The sequence below is a fragment of the Sturnira hondurensis genome, unplaced genomic scaffold (assembly GCF_014824575.4).
Source record: "Sturnira hondurensis isolate 20B ecotype Veracruz unplaced genomic scaffold, ASM1482457v3 Scaffold0017436, whole genome shotgun sequence".
NCBI classification, from domain to species: Eukaryota; Metazoa; Chordata; class Mammalia; order Chiroptera; family Phyllostomidae; genus Sturnira; species Sturnira hondurensis.
Window position 1 is genome coordinate 3,949,108 of NW_028090067.1, and position 19,593 is coordinate 3,968,700.

At 36.7% G+C, this 19,593-nt stretch overlaps 2 protein-coding genes across 7 annotated transcripts in view; one reads left to right on the plus strand and one right to left on the minus strand.

Moving 5' to 3' along the window:
* Window positions 1-14,732, plus strand: part of VEZT (vezatin, adherens junctions transmembrane protein) — a 70,058-nt gene extending 55,326 nt beyond the window's left edge. For 5 of the 6 annotated variants that reach the window (XM_037068506.1, XM_037068507.1, XM_037068508.1 and 2 more), the window contains 3 exons: window positions 2,068-2,168; window positions 3,632-3,839; window positions 7,168-14,732. In XM_037068506.1, the coding sequence (XP_036924401.1) occupies window positions 2,068-2,168; window positions 3,632-3,839; window positions 7,168-7,682 (824 nt within the window). In that variant the 3' untranslated portion in view covers window positions 7,683-14,732. Of the gene's footprint in view, window positions 1-2,067; window positions 2,169-3,631; window positions 3,840-6,073; window positions 6,970-7,167 lie in introns of those variants that run through there. The other variant, XM_037068512.1, reaches the window with a different exon arrangement.
* Window positions 12,864-19,593, minus strand: part of LOC119002432 (uncharacterized) — a 42,052-nt gene continuing 35,322 nt past the window's right edge. The window contains exons 9-10 of the mRNA XM_037068352.1: window positions 17,179-17,321; window positions 12,864-12,947 (exon numbers count right to left, since the gene is read on the minus strand). Of these exons, the coding sequence (XP_036924247.1) occupies window positions 12,902-12,947; window positions 17,179-17,321 (189 nt within the window). The 3' untranslated portion in view covers window positions 12,864-12,901. The remainder of the gene's footprint in view (window positions 12,948-17,178; window positions 17,322-19,593) is intronic.

Consider the following 19,593-nt stretch of genomic DNA (forward strand, 5'->3'; position numbering starts at 1 on the left):
GTAATAATGAGTTTGACATTCATGGGCCAGATACTGAGTTCTCCTTTAAGGTAAATATTTAAGGTAAAATATTTACTTTTATTATTCCGAAATCATACACAAATGCTGGCAGGCGGCACTGAGTGTTTGTTTCCAGGGGTGGAAGCTGCGTTGAGTGCCACCCTTTAATAGTAACACCAGAGAGCTTTGCGCTGCTAGGTAAAGAGAGTCTTGAAATTCTTCACCAACCTGCTTTCACTTGACCCAAATTTCATACTTTGACAAATGTCACTAATTTCATTGGAACTGTTTGACATATTAATTTTTAACGTGTGCTGTAAACCAGTGCCATGTTAATCCCTTAGACTTTTATGATGAGGCTAATCAGATTTATGTGCAAATTGTATTATTGCCAAAGGTAATTAATGTTTTATCATTCTGTTAGTCATTGTTTTGTTTACAGCTAAACCAGTAGTATTTTGTGTAATGTCTTAAACATGCTGAATAAGTCCTTAGATAGTAAATGTATTAACTTTTTTCAAAGGAAATGTTAACATACTAATTACTGATATATTACCAGTAGATTTCCTTTATATCTGAAATGTAAATAGTGAATCATTTTTCCCCAAAGGATAAATTTGCCATGGATTTTTAATTGGCGCAAATATTTATGCATTTAAGCTTTTGAAATGACCCAAGTCCATAGTTTTTTAGTACATTTTCTATTAATAGAAACAGCATTGGTGGTAAAAGTTGCATCCTGCTTCCCCTCCTTGGCATACTCTGAGATGTTGAATCTTAATCACTCATTTAAACATAATTGTTAAAACTGTCTCCAGATTATTGGGCAAGTGATAAGCTATTTTTTAATTATGCTCTGTATATGTCACTTTTGTTCATACATGGTAATGATATGAATTAAAATAAAAGCAGTTCACCAAATTTCTCTCACTAAGATGCTCACAGTGGCCATTTTTTAAGCCAGAGAGAGAGAGAAACATCAATCAGTTGCTTCCTGTAAGTGCCCTGCCTGGGGATTGACTCCCCCAACCTCCTGGTGTATAGGGACGACGCTCCAGCCAACTGAGCTACCCAGCCAGGGCGAGCTGTGTCTTTTTTTTATAAGTTATTCAAAAATTACAGGAATATTGCAAGAATAGTTCACAGTGCCTTTGATCCAGATTTCCTGGTCATTCACATTAGCTTTATTTATGTATCTGTATACAAATTCTTTTGGTGATATTCTGAACCATTTGAGAGTAAGATACAGACATGAAACCTCATTACCTGTAAATACTTCCATTTATATATTTTTTAAACATGGACAGTCCCCCACGTGGCCACGGTAACCATCAAGATCAGTAAATTAACATGGATACAATATTGCTGTCCAACCCACCAATCCCATTCTAATTTCCCTGACTGATCCAATAATATTTTTTAATGTCTAGATCCAGATCCCACGTGGCACTTAGTTTTCGTGATCTTTGTTCTCCTTTAGCCTTTATTCTCTTTCATAATAATTATTTTGTGAAAGAAATACTTTTGAGGTTATGTAAATATCCTTTACTCATCAAAATTTTCTCCATTAAGCATACACTTACTAAATGACTCAGTAGCATTATTCCTAGATATTTACCCAAGAGATATAAAAACTTAATGTTCACACAAAAACCTATACACAAATGTTCATAGTGGCTTTATTCATAATCACTAAAAACTAAAAGAAACTCATGCCCTTCCACTGGTAAATAGAGAAACTGTTATCTCATCTATAGAATGGACCACTTCTCAGCAGTCAAGAAAGGAAGTACTGATTGATCAGTAAGGTAGAGGAATCTCTAATGCCCTGTGCTAATCAAAAGAAGCCCGGCTTAAATCACCACATACTACTCCATGTATAGGACACTCTTAAAATAGTAAAATTGATTAGGAACAGAAAGCATTGTTACCAGCAGGTGGATATGGAGGGAGGAATATGCTATAAAGAGGCAGCATAAGTAAATGTTCTGAGGTGATGGAACTGTTGTCTCTTTTGGTTGTTCATTAGATAGTCACTCATTTCTGTGTGGCCTGTTTCTTTTGCAGACAAACCTGATGTGGCATGTGAAAACGTACGCTGTACTGTGGTACCTTTGGTGCAGCCTACTCTGCACATTGCAGACAAAGATCCAGTCCCTGAGGAGCAGGTAAGGGTGAAAATTACTTTTTTGCCCCCAAAGAAGGGTTTCCTGTTCAAAGCTTACCTTACCTCTGTTACGTGACATGGTTGAGTAAGTGTTGAATTCTTGTTTCTAATGAGCTTCAAAATCACAGTATATTAAATTTCTATCAAATCATTAGTTCTTAGGGCCTTGAATTTTAACCCATTGAATCTACCAGAAAATTTTCTTGATATTCATACCTAATTGTCCATTTCCTAGACATTTACAAGTGACTAAGCACATGAAAAATCAGTGCCTTGGCAAAGTGCCTCCTGCGGTGCCCGCAGTGGTTTTCCCCTGGTCTAAGTGGCAGTGCGGGCACGTGCGGGTGTGCCGACGTCCCGTGCACTCAACTTGTCCATGTGACTGCATCTCTGTCACACCTGGCTTTCGAAAACAATTCTTAGTGCCTGCATCAGATACTAACAGAGATTTCTTTTGTTCGTCCTAAGGAAAAGAAGTTTTCCTTAATCTATTTTAATCCATTGAACCTACCAGGAAATTTTCTTGTTATTCATACCTACTCATCCACTTCTTAGACACTTAAAAGTGATTAAACATATTAAAAAAGAGTTTTCCTTGGATCATGTAGTCTATTCAGTATCCTTAATTGCAAAGGGAGACCAACCCTACTTAGTTTAACAAACAAGAAAATTTTTAAAAGCATGAGATACCTGACAATATCTCAGAGGGCCAGGTAATCGGGCTTGAACCAGGCTGGGGTAAAAAGATTAAATCTCTGAAAAGAGCTGTTCAAGTAGCAACATCAGTGCTAAGTCACTGGGTGCAGACATTGCCACTCGCTCCGTCAGTGCTACCTTCAGAACCTCTGCCTCTGGAAACCTGATCTGCACCCATCTTACCAGAGTGGACTCCTCAAGATGACTGCTTCTTTTGTAACTAACTAACTGCAGAATCAGATCTGATCCAGGTACATCCAGTTAGAGCACCTCATGTCATTTGCCCGAACCATAACTGCAAGGGAGGCTGGGTAAGCAGGGATCCTACTGTCTGCCTTAGTGATGTGGAGTCATAGATGAGGTATTTACGGTTTTATTCCAATCCTAGGAATAGTGTTCAGACTTGTTGGGAAGTCAGAAAGCACCACCGATGTCTGCCACAGGACGACTGACATCCGACCACCTCCCCAAACCACCAGCCCTGCTAATGTTGATGGGTTTTGACAGAACTAATCACTGTAATCTTAACTAGATCTGTAGAATGGTATCAGAGTATAAAAATGATTGAAATAATTTAAACTTTCTTACTTACAACCCTTTTTAGTATCACTTAAATTTTCTCAAGTTTTCTATTTATCTGTGTTTCCCAACTGTGCTTAATGACCTGTGCCAAGAATCTTCCTTTTTTAATCTTGGACATTAAACAAATGAATCCCACTAGCAAATTATCTGCTTGAAGTAAGTACTTTTTCTTTGATTCATTTTCAGGAATTAGAAGCTTACGTAGAAGATATCGATTTGGACAGTGATTTCAGAAAGGATGATTTTTATTATTTGTCTCAAGAAGATAGAGAGAGACAGAAGCGTGAACATGAAGAATCTAAGAGGGTTCTCCAAGAATTAAAATCTGTGCTGGGGTTCAAAGCATCAGAGGCAGAAAGGCAGAAGTGGAAGCAGCTTCTGTTTAGTGATCATGGTAAGCATTGACTTTAGAGTAAAAGGTTATCTCAATGTGGGGATTCCTTTTTCTTTAACTGTGAATCTTATTTTAGTTATAGAATTCTTAAGGCACAATGAAAAAATACAATAAAGATTAAATCAAATAGAGTAGAATCTGGAAAAAATAATTCTCACAGCTATAATTTAAGGGATCTATCAGTAAGTATAGTACTTCTAGACATAAAATCAACTTAATCAATTACAGAATAGGTATATAGTGAAATTGGGAATATGAAATCACACTTTTCATCAGGTTTTTGGGGGGAGGTTTTTTTGTTTTGGGGGGTTTTATTCAATTTGTTTTGGAATGGGCAGTGAGTTGAATAATGTTTTCAAATTTCATGAATTTGAGATTCTAAACTCTGTTCTCTTTATGTCGATATTATATATGTATAAATACCTCAGTGAAGCACAAAATAAATGAGTTCATTACTGAAACAAATAGATTAAGACCTAGGCCACTCAGCTGCATCATTAAGGTCCCTCAGTGATTTGAGCACTGGAGTAGATGGGAGCAGAGGAGATGGTTCTGTGCTCGCTGTCTCCATACCTGGATTCCGACAAAGTTGGATAACTGGTAACACCTAAGATCAGTCTTAAACGCGTTTGTCCTTCCCACCCTCCTTTAGTTGAACTTCTTGGGAGGCTGGGGAGGAAATGAGGGGAAGCGTAATAATTGACAACATTAAACTAGCTAACTTCTAGATAAAGAATTAATTCCTATGGATTTCTAAGAAGGTAGAGTGGGCTTTGCATTTTAGAGAATGTAGATCAATTGCCTTCTTTTCCCTTTCTCTTTTTCGCTCAAAAACCTTCTGGAAAGTTCCTCAGTGTTCTCTTTTCTCCTAGAAGCCCTACCATTCTCATTCTCCCTTATCCAGATGTACATTTCTTGATTTTATCCTTCCTCTTTCTTTGCATTGGCCTCTTTTATAGTCCAGGTCTTCATTAGATTATGCTCATGTATTATAATAGCCTTTTTAGCTGACTTCCATTTTCAATGCCATTTTCTTCTAAGCTGTCCTTAGAGATAGTTTCTAAGATTCTAAGGTAGCTTCTATCCAGATATTTCTGAGACAGTATTGATAATGGCTCTCTATCTTTAAAACAGTGGTGCCCCTTTTTATTGTTTTAACTTCTTTTCCTGGTCTTAAGCCTTTTATCATGAGTTCTTCATATCCAATTTCACTGTATTTCTAACATAGATACCTTCCTCTAGTTATATTTATCCAGTTAGACTATGGTTCCACAAATCTGCTGTTTTTATTCATGAAGAACACTTATGCTGATCCCTTTACCAAAAATTTATCTTCCCCAAGTTGCCCTCTCCACCAGTCTCCCCTGTGAGCCCCGCTATGCTGGCTGCAGCCCTGCCGCCTGGCCCATCACTATAGGCCCTCCCACCAGAGGGGCACTGCCGTGAAAGGAACGCAAGTCCTGAGCAGCAAAGCATGGAGGAGATTAGGGTCTTCCTAGAAGCTGCAGTAAAAATAATTGTGTAACCTGCTTGTTTGTGTATTGGGCCTACATAAATCAGAGATTAAGAGTATTATGTTTTAGGCACTATTGTTTTCTCTCCATTTGATTGTTTGTGTCTCTGTAATTAGTCTCCTTAAATGAGGGTTTCATTCTCTACAGTATCCATTCAGCAAATTATTCAACAAGTAGTCCTTAATACACTTTATTGTTATATATCCCTAGCACACAAATCAAGAGACAAAAGTACCTGCACTGCTGGGGGTTTATGTTCTAGCACAATGTTCACACGCTTGCCAGTTGGCCCATTACACAAATTATGTCCACCCCCCATTTAATCAGGAATAATAAGCAATAACCAGGAAAACCAACTAACTTCTAGTAAAAGTTGCATTTTTTAAACCAGTAGATTTATAGATTAAAACTGCACACAAAGACCGAAATAGCATCTTCTATATAAACTTGTACTTGTATAGCATCTTCTATATAAACTTTTTTTATTGTTTAGTATTTTCTTCATATGTCTTTAAAATTATCCTATTGACAATATGGACAAAGATAGAACACTGAGAGAAATGTGTTTCTTTTTCAGGTATGTGCTTTTGATAGTTTACATTTGAAAAGGCAATAATGCTGGCTTAGTTTGTGAAAATAAAAGCTGCTGATATCATAAAATGCTTTTCCCGTGAAATCTTTCAGTACGTCTTCCAGAGTTGTGTTCATCTCTGCCTACAGGGGCAAAGTCCGAATGGAATTAGAGAGGGAGATGCTACACTGGAACCTGCCGTGACCAGTTTTTTTTCTGTTGTCGCTGCGTCTCTAGTGGAGTTACTGCAGCTTAGGGATCTGTTTCTTGAAAATGGACACGTTTTACAAAATTGCTTTTAAATAAACGCCAGATCTTCAAGACGCACCTTTTGTTTTTCTTCTGCCATGCTTCATAATATGTATGTTGTATTGTACTAACCCCTCACCCTGGGAGGAGAGCCTGCCCAGCAAGCAACCCACTGCCTACTAACATCAAGAGGGGCTAAATAAAACTTCAATTTCCCTTGAAAGGACAACTTCTGCCGTATGGATATATATTATATTTATGTATTACACTTCGTGCTGTAGTTGATCTTGAACGGAGATTTTATTTCATTATATATTTTTCTGTGACATTACGAAATGTGTAGAAGTTACAGCTTTACTTTCATAGGGTCTTGTTAAGTGATTGGCAAGTAAGTTGAATTTGTATGTTGCATTTGTTTTTCATGCTGTTTTAACTTATAAACATATATGTGTAGAAAATATGGTTATTATCTAGATTATTTAGGCTTTTTATCTGACACATTTTAGTGAAAGCCATGCTGCTGCTTCGTTAATGCTGTGGTCCTCAAAATTCAGTATGCATCAGAGCAAAGCAGAAGGCTTGTAAAACACAGCTGGAAGTCCCATGGAAATGGGACATTTTCCAATACAGTAGGTCTAGGGTGGGGTCTGAGAATTTGCAGTTCTACCAGATTCCTAGGGGATGCTGACTGATGCTATGTGGTTTGAAGACCACACCTTGAGAACCAACCACCGCTTTAATATTTTGAATAAGAGAATACATGAGTGTTTTAATCTTCGTCAAAACCCCATCTCATTTTATTTCTTAAACATATTCTCTCTTACAATGTTCTCTGTATTTATAAATTTATATTGATTTTACTAAAAACTTTTATTTAGCCTTTGTTTATTCTTTATAAGAAAAAAACCTACTGGAAGTTTAAATTAAAGTTTAAATTATTATTGGGCCTTTAGTTATTATTTTTCTTTCTTTTTGCTTTTTTTCCCCTTTAAAGCTGTGTTGAAACCCTTGTCTCCTGTAGACCCTGTGGAACCCATAAGTAATTCAGAAACATCAATGGATTCAGATATGGGGGAAGTTGGTAAAAATGATAATGAAGAAGGAAATAGTAAACCTTCCGTAACTGACAATGAAATATGTAGTAGGACTGAGTATTTATGTGAAAACTCTCTAGACAGTAAAAATAAAAGCAATTCTACAAATGAAGGCTTCCTGCAAGGAGCTGAAGAAAGAGTATGTCAGCAATGGGAAAGTGAAGATGACTCCCAGCAGGCCAGTGTTGGTGACCTGGCCCATTTCCACCCAGCCCCCAGGGACTCGTTGCAGCCCTCCATTAAGCAGAGGCTGGCGCGTCTGCAGCTGTCACCGGACTTCACCTTCACTGCTGGCCTCGCTGCCGAAGTGGCTGCTCGATCTCTCTCCTTCACCGCCATGCGGGAACAGACTTTTGGTGATGAGGAGGAAGAACACCTACCACAAGAAAGTAAAAATGAGGTAGAAGAAAAGTAAGAACCGAGATTTACATGAAGGATTTTAAATTGTTCCTTTTATGAAAGTGTTTTTTAGCTTCACAACTAGATATTCCACTGGAAAGGGAAAATGAGTGTACGTTTACTAATATTTAAAGCTAAGATGTGAATTTACAGGAAGAACCCTGGTTTGAACAACTGATCTGAAAATAGTAGTTACCTGTATGGCAGATCTTTTAGGAAAACGAGAGAAAGGTAAGGGCTCTTTTGAATAAACTGCTGTTTTATTCCCAGCACAACTGGTCGGCCTTGGAAATTCTTGAAGTACTTTCATAACAACGAATTTACCCTCTCTTGCCAGAGTTTGCCACGGTAAAATGACTGGGATAGTTCTGTTGCAAGAATATTAGCATTTAGTGTGACTCCTTTCTACAGTTTTCTCGCAGTTAATAACTGCAGCTATTATGTTAATAAGTCATTTGTATTTTATTTTTGTTTATACCAAGTCTTAAAGATACAGGTTCTAAATAAAAGTTTTCATGCAATTGATGTGTACTGGGATTTGGAACTAAAAATCAGTTCTAAAAGTTCTTGGGTTATGACGTGTTTCTTACATTTCTCTGTTCATGTGTATTCAGTAGGTAATTTTAAGATTTCCTAATGGTATTTTAAACAAAAACAATGTACCATTTTAAGAATTACCCTTTTATATTATTGTGTGTTTATCTTTTTCTTTTTTGTTGCAACTAGAAGAGCTTGTGTCAAAGTGGGATCCCTGTGGTCCAGCCAAGGCCTCATCCCCAACTTCCGCAGAAAGTTCTGTCAGTTTGTCTAGAGATAATGGGTGTCATTAACATAAACAGGCCACCGGGCTGCTGAGTTCTTACTTGAGGTTGTCCCCTCTCCACCTGAGTAAGACTCGAAATATCCTGTCGCCTTTCTGGAAAGCATCCTTGTCTCCTTAATACTTCACTCACAAACTACCTCTTAAAAGAGTTTGCTTTCCAAATTGTCTGGTCTCCTCTGTTTTCTTTTGTGTTATGATTGCATTTTTCAAAGAGTGATATTTTCAGGAGGATATTGTTTTTTGAGACCCATCGTTCCCATTCACTGACATAGTTTGTAGACATTATTTGGGAGAAATGTAGGGATAACTCAGTGTATGTGGCTGCCCTAGAAAGAAAATCATGAACTGATTGCTTCAGAATTGTGGAACCCATCATCCGAACTCCTGCAACAGAGCACTTCCACTGAGTAACTTTTCATGAAGCCGAGGGTTTTCCTTTCAGTAATCTAAGGAAATTTATTTTTTATGCTGAAGAAAAACTTGTTTCTGCTTTATGTGAGCAGTCGAGATCCTTTGTACTACAAGTGATTCTGCCAGATGCCAAAAATTCTGTGAGTTTTCCATAACTAAGCTCTTAGGAACAATTCCTAGGAGTGGGTCTAGTTTACAACTTAGAAATAATGAAACCATGTAGAGTTTACTTTCTTTTTGAAATTATTTAGTTTTTCAGCTGTTTTTTTCCCTTGAATTTAGAAGGAGTAATTAAGAGAAAACTTGGTAATCTTTCTTTTAATCTATAACCTTACACAGGAAGAATTTGATTTTAATAATTTTATATTTTGTTATATTTTTTTTATTACACCATTTTGGGAAAATAGCTTCATAATATTTTATCAGTTTTATTCAGTGGTCTCTAAAGTGATCATTTTTAATTTTGAAAGGTTTATTTTAATCAAGAATTTCTCATCTTCCAGTCTGATCTCTTTTATTCACTAGTTGTTAGTTCAGTGAAAATTCTAGTTGCTGAAATCATTATATAATGATCTTAGAACTTTAATTGAATGCTTTTTGGTGTTTGTAGTTTTCAGATTTTCTTATCTTTTAAAATATTTCCACCATAAAACAGTATCTCTCCTGTGAAAATTCCTAATTTTCTTTCATAGGAGTCTGTAATCAGTGTTCTTTTCTTCATGGGAGGGTCTATATGAAAATTGACTGGAGGTCTTATTTTTAAAATGCGGATGTGGGGCCATCCTCCCAGTAATTCTTAGTCGTTTTGGAGTGCAGCCTTGGTGACGTGATGTCCCGTGAAACCTAAGAACCTCTGCGTTGGACTTGACACTTCTTGCCATGAGTACCTTAAGAAATAAAACGGGCCAGTGTAATATAAGTGGATATTCTTATTTGTCCTTTTCTAAGAATATTTCACTTTATCTTATCAGGCTTTTGACTAATTTTAATGGCTGCCATCCCACATCCAAAAGAAACCTTCTAAGGAAAATATTTTTGGGGGGAAATTTGTAACTCTGCTTTCCACATTTTACAGTGGTATTTTGACAGAATAATTCTTGTTAGGAGTAATATCCTGACAGCTTTTAATGTGAACTTTTCCATTGTTTTAAACCTAGTACTTAATGTAAGAATGCATGAAAAAAAGCTATTTAGATCTGTCCTGAAGACAGAATTTTTTGTCTGTAGTTAGGAAGGTCATGGCAATAAATAATCTGGTAACAGTTATATCTTAAATATCTTTTTTCAGCTTTCATTAAAACCACATATCTGGCCTGTGTAGTGCCAGACTCTTGCTGATCTTTGGTTTGTGGTCCTCTGCTTATTTTCACAAGTTGTCTCTATTATCTGACTTAAGTCCTCATTAAATCTAATTGTACTTACCACATCTGAATATATTCATTAGGAAATGATACCTTGACTCTTTTGATCTATGAAGTTACCAGAGACAAGCAAATCAAGAGGAACACATTTAAGGCAACTCCAAGAAATTTAAGAATACTGGTTTAAGGATTTAATGCAGAAGGATGAGCCTAAATTGAAATCACAGATCCTTCATTTAAAAGCTATGGGTGCAGCTGACTTAATAACAGCACAAGAAATTTTTCCAGTGAAACCCAAATCCTCCAGATTACTTAATGATGTTTGTGATTTCTGGCTTCTCAGAAATAGTTAAAAATAAAACCTTTAAGACTGAAAAACAAGATCTGGTTATAAATATGTTAGTAAAATAGGTCAAAAATGTAAAACTCGGTTTTCTTAAAAAGTAGTAATATTCTGATTTACATAATAGAACTGTTAACAGCTTTTATTGTTAAAGCATAAAAAGAGTCAGGTTCTGACACATTTCACAGAATTAGAAATCAATAGTGTTAGAAGGGACCGTAGAAGACATTTCCCTCTGGTGACTTATATACCATCAGTAATGTAAAGTATGAAATATTTTGATAAATTATTAGAAATCATGTGGGAAGAAAAGTTCAGTTGACCTGGTTTAGTCACAATATAGTTTCTATACCTAAACAAAATAAGGAAACAAGAACTAAATACCATAAGCCTTGGGATAGCTCGGCCAACTCATTATTTGAACTAAAGTAGGTGTCACGCCATGAGTGACAACCAGACAAAGCATAAAGGTTGGTTTGTACCCCCAGTTATATTGGAGGAACATACCTGTGCAACTCACTTTATTTTAGAAAATGAAGTGACAAATTTTTAGAGTAGAAACTAGGGGGAAATGCCCTGAGTATAGTAACAGTTGATTTATCTGTAATCATTGATGGATGACTAACTTGTGTAAGTTAATTTTTCAGGTAACTGAGACAAATCCATTTTGTCATTAAATATTTTTACAGTCTAGTAAGAAATGTTCTAAAATGTACTTTCTACTTCATTTGTTCTAGAGTATTTAGGATATAACTTTAACTTTTGTTTGTTGTCTTTAATAATATCAATTCCTATCATGTGGTGATAATCAGAAATTCACCCTTCGGGGCTACTGACATCTCTAATGCCCCTTTACTACAGGATTCTGCGTTGCTATGCTTTCTGAGTTATGTCTGTTTTTCACAGTTTCTCTGTCTTTCCTTATAATCAGCTGTCCCTTTTTGCTCTGTCTTGTGTGCCTGCCTCCTGCACTAGGCCCCTAATTTGCTGCTTCTAATCCGCTGTGGACTGAGAAACCAGATTGCCAAGCTTGCTAGAATTGTGTCTAAAATAAGAGTAAGTAGACTGAAAGAAGGCTGAGGGGCTTTTCTGTCCGTAAAGCGCATGGCCTTGGTGGAACTTGTCTGGCTGTTTAGCGTTCGTTTGTTTGCCTCTTAGTTCTTTACTAAGAACTTGCTAAAGAACATTTGGTTATATATGTGATTGCCATATATTTGAAGTATTAATTCAGTTTCTATATATTGATGTTTCCAGGACTCTCCATTAATGAATTCAGCTATAGAAGAAAATTTGACTGTCATCTTTCACTGTGCATAGCTTAGGGAAATGTTAAACATTTTGCTCTTAATTGTTCCTAGAATAGTATACAGTCTTAAAACTTACAGCACTGTAGATGTGTTTTCAACTCTGTTCACCAAGATTATAGTCTAGAACTATTGGTTTGAGATTAAACATGCATGGCTAATTTAGTACGAACTGGGTAATTGAATTTTGGGAGAATGAATCATTCTAGATATCCCAGTTTTCTTTGGAGCTTAAAGCAAGCATTGAAATTTTTTGAATTAAGTTTTGAAGGAAATCTTTTAAAAACGTAATATACATTGCTGTCTTCTTAAAGGATATATGAAATATATTTTAATCTTTTTGATGTCAAAATGGTCATTATTAATAATAGTTATTACTAATAACGTGATAGACTAGGCATTGAGAGCTGTATGCCCTTTACTAAATGACTCCATTCTGCTGTGCTTTTTTTGTTTACGTGTCTTTGCTTTTGATAGTTTTAATTCCTCTAGTTTATGTCACTGCTTGCTTAAGCGTGCCTGTAGCAATAGCCTTTCTCCATCCTCACAACGCTCCTCCTAGTCTGCTTTGGTCTTCAAAACAAGGTGACTGAGACTGCTAGAATAATGTATAAAGTAAGAGTAAATTGAATCAGTAAGGACAAAAAAAACAGGATTATACTTAAGCACATGGATTTTATAACATCTATTACTTTTCATTGCTATCTTTAAAATTAGTACACATTTCACTGCTATCTTAAAAATTAATGAAGTAACTAGGTTAGTTACCTGCTCTCAGAATAGAAGAGCTTTCATTGTATAAAAGAACCATTTTGTTTTTATATGTTACCATCTTTGTTTTTATATCCTCAATTTTTTTTGAGTCCTATTAAAACCAAAAAAAATTAGTCCGCTCAAATTAGCATTTTCTACAGTACTTCCTCTTAAATTGGATATCACGTGCTGCTAAGAATTGTTTTGGCAAGGCAGTTTTTTATTGTTTTAGTTTCATTTTTAAAGAAGTATATCTTCATTTCCAAAACATGAAGTGGATTGAGCCCTGGAAAATAAGAAAACATTATCTTAATTTTCATTCAGTTAATTGTATGGTAAAATCTTGCCAAAAGTTATCAGTGTTAGATATAATGATATGGACAGATATTTGGATTACCAAATTCCTGTTGTCATTCTATATTTTGCATGTTTAAATTATCATTTAATATGTTAAATAATCAAGCATGATCATTTTTCTCTCTTAAATGAAAAAATAAACATGAAATTTGCATGTTGCAATGTTTGTAAGTAAAATTCAAATATGTCCAGAAGGGAATATTCTAGCATTTAACAACTTAGTTTTACCAACAGGCCGACTGTGTTTTAGTAATCATGTTAACATCAGTACTTAAATGGGCATGCCTCCTAGTCAGCTTTCCATTATTCATGTTCCTGGACAGGAATTATGGTACAATGTTCATTTTTAAAAATAGATAATCCAAAGCAATTCTTGAGCTGAGACTGCCGTTACAGAAGTGAGAGCCACAATGCCAAACTCAGGTTGCTGGTACGAGGAGAACAATTCTCTGTGAGTGCAGTTGTGAGACAGTAGTGATTAAACTCATTATAATTGCGGTAAACCAAACAAAGACGAATCCAGGATTTGCATATACAGAAAATATGGGGAAGGAGTTGATTTTATGGGTACCCTAAAATGTGTGATAAATTTACATGCATATTGTATTTTAATGCTGTATCTAACGCTATATTGTAATATATTTTAACTGTCAGCAATTACATTAGGGTTTTTTTTTTCATTCCCATTTGCTGAATTTCATTTGGCACGCACCAAGCATCTTAGTGCAATAGGACAGTATTTAAGTTGTGTGTGCTCCTGACTGCACTTTAAAAGCAGGTATAGTCTGTGAAATGTCACTGTAGAAACAGATATTTCCTCTCAAATTTGTATCCGAACAGTTTCTCAAAATAAGGGATAATATTACTATTTTGGACTAGAGATTTTTCACTTTTGTAGGATTTCCTAAAGGTTGGCTACCTAAAATTAGTTTATCATTGAACATTTTTTTTCCTAAAACTAAAACATGTTTTCTATAGGCTATTCTTTTATAATATCCTAAGAAATTACACACTCTTTTTCCCTCCCATGTAAGTTCGTAAATTAACTCCATTTCTAAATCGAAGTATTTTCTGCACTTTTATTACACCAGCCTGTAGTACCTTCTGTTCATACTATGACATAAATAATACTTACTCAGGCACAATACTAGCATCTGGCAACATACAGAAAGCTCCAGAAATGTTACACCTATTCCTTAAAGATTGCCGTATGGTCCTCGTACAGCCCTGGAGGTCCATATAAGTGAAAAGCCCAGAAGTCTGCCTGAGCTGAAAGCACTCCCAAGGAGTTTGGTTTTGTTTGGGTTTGTTCTAGGTATGGTCCCAGGGATCCCAGATCAAACCAGGCCCCTGGGCCTATCCTAGAACCAACCTAAACTCGCGCATCATTCCTGGACCATCAAGAGTGTGAAGACTGAAGATAACCTGAGGCTTACTAGACATCCTACGTTCACCAAGACTCACTTTCGTGTGTGTGTGTGTGTGTGTGTGTGTGTGTGTGGACGCGCCTACATTTTAGCAAGAATTGTTTCGTTAATCTTTCTAAAATTAAAGAGATAACAATGGATAACAAGATAAAGCCTTGCCAGACATTGACATAGTAACTTATCATAACAGAAATGTGATAGGTAACATGGTTATTATTAATTGCCAAGGAAGAGACCTGTGCTTGTGACTTTATTATTGGATCTTTATTTTTAGGTTAAAGAACTTAGCCACCAAAAATGGGGGGTGGGATGGGATGGGAGTAATAGACAGAAAACTGTACTTGAAAAATAATTAAATAAAAATATTGGGGGGAAAAAAAAGAACTTAGCCACCAAAAAAACTTCTCCCCCAAATTAATGATTTCTGGTTTTGTTTTTCTTTTAAGACTTTCTACTCAACAATATTGTACCGGTCTCATTTAAGTAATTGTTCATAGTTTCTGAAACACATTGGTCGTTGCCTTCTGGCTCCAATGGTAAGAAATTATGAACTCTTGTTTTTGGAGACTCGTTTTCTTTTACTCTGTTATTGAATCTACCACATTGCTTTGAGCTCGCTTTTTGAGGTTCAGATCTGGGGAGAACATTAGCATCCTTTGCTGACACACCGTCCCTTGCTGGGCTCATTGTAGACTACATTTTAGAATCTGCTGTGGTTGGTGAAAACAAGCTGGAATGATAGAGTGGAAATGGGCTAACACCTCACATTTTACAAAAGTAATGAAGATTTTTAGTAAGCTTCTTGATTTTTATTCCCAGCTGCTTGCTCAGATTTTTAAAATATTCTGACCTTGTTGATTCATTGCATGGTCCTATGTCAAAACTGTGACATTGCTATAGCCACATACAAATTTTTGTTTGATTTAGAGGACCGGATGGCTGAACAGGATTGAAAAGGCCCCAAATCCAAAGGTATTATGATGCACATTGCCAATGTATACTTTTGGTGATAGTGGCGTTTCAGTAGATTTAGACCCTGTTTGAAATCAATGCAGACTAAGCAGGGAAGGAGCCAAAAACTGCTATTCCTCCAAGCCCTGTCACACCAGGAAAATTGGGTCAGTGGGTTATCCTTTAAAATTGGACTGAGCTCATTCCAAACAACTCACCCCTGCAATTAGTTCTCTACTACGTTCATTACAAAGATGTGTCATTCCATGAATTCTATTACTTTTACCCGTTAAATCTTATATATATGTTCACTCCTCTCTCAGTGTTTTCCTGTTTGCATAAATCAAAACACTATAAGTGTTACTATGTGGATGTTTTTGATAAAACAGTAGACTGGATCTAATCATCTTTGGGTTTTGATTTCCTTTAAAACCAAATGATTTAAATGGCTTTATTGTGTTATAAATCCACTCTTAATTTATGCTTCATTACTTCATTTTTCTCTAACAAACCACATAGAATTGCATAGATGAGCCTTATATACCAATTCTTGCAGAATTTATGACATTTTATATTCACCCAAATGTGAAAATGTTCTCATACCAGTTATCTTGTATCAGTGTGCTAATCTGTGTACATAGTTCACTGTGTTTCCCAACATGGCCAGAAATGCCTGGACCCACCCCTGTGTTTCTGTATGCTGAGTGTCCTCAGAGTGTAGGGAGGGCGGGGGGAGCTTTGCACTCTCCTTTAGTATTGTTAAATGTGAGCGTGTAATAGGAATTTGGGAGGGTTTTACAGAGTTCAGGCTTGTTTACACAGTAAGTTTCTAAGTCTGCCTTCAATTCAGATACTTTTGGAGTCCAAAGCCGTATTTTTTAAATATCATTTGAAAATATTCTTTCAGAGATATTTTAATTTTTACTTTTTGACTACTAGTTTTGTATAGAACTACATCACTTATCCTACCTGACTATTTGAGATTATAACTTTTTTTACACAGCACTTTCTTTGATAGCTTTGTGTGTTTTATTGTATTGAATTTTTGTCAACTGTTGTAAAGGATTCCATAAGAATACAATATGTCTGTAATATTGTTTTTCCTCCTGAGCGTAAGAAGTCTCTAATAAAATCTGTACTTCTTTGTGTCTTTTTTGCGTGTACCTCTTTTTATTCTGGTGTTTGCAACATGGATTAGCCAAAGATAGAATTCTTTTTCTCTTTTGTCCCTATTTTTGTATTGCTGTGTTTTTCAGAATTTGTTAATATACCTACAGAAGACAGCAGTTGCCCGAGAAAGCCTTGGATTCATTAGTATAAGCTTTATTTGGTCATTTTATATGCTTCCTATGATAACATATCATAGTGAAAATAGGTTAAATTAAAAAGTTCCATTTTCACCATTCAGAGTGACCGTCAACCATTGGATACAATCTCATCATGTTACATTTGTTGACTTATACGACACCCCCCCCCTTCCCGACAGAAAAGGCAAACTGAATTAAGAAGGAAGTTAGCGTCCAATGGATCATCCTTTGTGCTATGTAATTGAATGAGTTACTGGTCTGAATCTTTCTGAGCGCAGCTTGGAACATCTGCTGGTTAAAAAGAAAGTGGCCTTCCTTGAACTGAACTCAAATAAATAAGCTACCTCTTTCCAGAAAAGATTTGAGGCAAGGAATAAATACTGATAAAGGCAAAAGTAAATCCCTGACAATTGGCCCTTCTCTGGGCTTTACCAATTCAAAGTGAGAGACAGGGAACAATGTGCAGTTGCCCTACCGGATTCTGAAGTCACTGGGCAGGAAATACCCCATATGGTAATCACTCCTTGTCTTCACCATTTGCTTTTGAAGGTCTTTAGCAGATGTGCTATAGCCATTGAAAATAAAGTTGGCAAATAGTAATTTTCCCTGGATGTACATCTGTAAAATTTAAAGAACATTTGTAGAATCTGAGCACATGAAAATTAGCACTGTCTATTTGGAGGGAGATCTTGCATTCCTATGAGAACATGTTTATATGCAAAATAATACTAGGCAGCAAACATGTGCCTTAATTCTGACTTACGAATTGGACTAGACCTCCGCCACCGAGTTTTCAGATTCTCTCTTTCTTAAAGAGAAACTCTACTACGTAAAGCCAAGCTTTTCAGTTCTGGGTGCAAGAGGCCCTGTTTTTAGGCACAGGTGTGTAGCTTGGAAAATACTCAACTTTTAGAGATTAGAAAGGGTAAGAAGAGGTAGCAGGGGGAGGAGATTGTAGTTTTTTAAAAAGTATAGCTGGTTCCAGCACAGAACTTGACCTGCTAAGCACTAAAGTAACCTTGAGTCGTAAAGCGGTCTGATACAAGTACTTAAAAGGGGTGTAAGAATTCAAAAGGAACATGATTCCGTGTTATTCCTTTCCCCCTAAATAATCTTGTCATCATGAAGATATGTCCCATGACAAGGTTTCCTCTGTGAGAATAGAATGTTCTTGTTTGTGTTCATTTCAGCAGCAAAAAGCCTATCTCCTGTTTCTTCCCTAGGACGACCCCACAGCTGCCTGAAGGGAGTTCTGTGTGGTTCCTGCTAGGGAATGCTTTGTTCTTGAGCAGTCACGACTGTTAGTCATGACACTTACCTTGCCTGAATTTAGCAGCTTAAGCTCTGATACATGGGTAATAAGAGCCAATGTCAAGGTTACTTTACACAGTGTGTGATATATGTGAATATTTTATGAGACCTGAAGAATATTACTGGTAATCTCTTAAACAGTGACACAACAGTGACTTTCAGGCAGTTTCATTTTTCAACACAACAAACATGAAATATTTGTATGAAAGGAAAAGAAGTGTAGTTTGTAAGTTGAGAATGTGCCCGGTTTCATTGTTTCACTTGGGGTTTATGTTCATACATAAGAGGAAGGGTTTTCAATCTGTGTGTTCCAGCCATCACCTCTTAGACGCAGCCTGGGGTCTAGAGAGCAGGAGGCAAGGCTGCAAAGGTTGGTTCTTGCAGAAATAAGTTGGTCAAATACAGAAGAATGTTAGACTGGGAAAGGCCAAGGTATGACCAGACCCAATACCACAATTAAATTTTTTTCTTACTGAAACCACGTGGAGTTTGAGTTTCAATTGAACTTCAAAACCTGGAATTTTCTAATCTAGAGGTTCTCTGCATTTTCTCAACTAAGAATAAAATGCTGTTATTTTCCCCGTGGTCCCTGTATTTTGAAGTATCTGTCTATCGCATAATGTATATTCATTAAAATTCTGCAAATTGCCCTGGCTGGTGTGGCTCACCGGATTGAGTGCCAGCCTTTGAACTGAAGGGTGGCTGGTTCGATTCCCAGTCAGAGCACATGCCTGGTTACAGGCATGGACCCAGTAGGGCCATGCAAGAGGCAATCACACATTGATGTTTCTCTCCCTCTCTCCCACCCTCCCCCTGTCTAAAAATAAGTAAATAAAATCTTTTTAAAAAAATTCTGTAAGTTACACCCTTTAAAAAAAAAACAACTAAGAAAAGTGATCCTGGCCATCTGGCTTGAGTGTGTGCTGCATGCCAGGCACTGTTCTTGGTGCTGAGAAAGAGCTGTATACACAATAGCTTCTGACTTCACTGAATGCGGGAGGGGAGAACCCAACAACCTCCTACGTTTGGGTGGGTCAGGAGGTGGTAAATGCAATACATTGAAAGGGATATGGAGGACACAGAGTACTTTTCTATAGATATTAGGCAGTCGGGTATGAAGGCAATGGGGGAGCCAGCACCTCACGTAGAAGAATACTGCAGGGGCAGAAGCAGAGAGCGAGCGTGGCTGAAGCCCCATGAGAAGGGCTGGCCAGCCGAGGAGGGCCTAGTAATGAATTGGTAATGAATATGGCTTCTACCTGGAGGTAGGAGCCATTGCAGGGTTTTAAGCAATGAAGTGAAATGACTTAGATTTTTAAAGTGTTATAAAGCTTAAAAAGGTTATTTGACTTCAAATTAGGTGGTTTTTTTCCTATGCATTTTGTCAGTTTTACTTTCCTATTTAAGTCACCATATACAAGGACACAGGTTCACACACATATGAACCCTGTGTATCACTTCAAGCAGCATAATAATCCCCTCAGTCTGCACTAGTTTAGGCATAGGATTCCTCTAAGAAGTGGATCAGATGGGCAGGGAGTTCCTCTGTGCATTGTTTGTTCATTCGAATATTAAAACT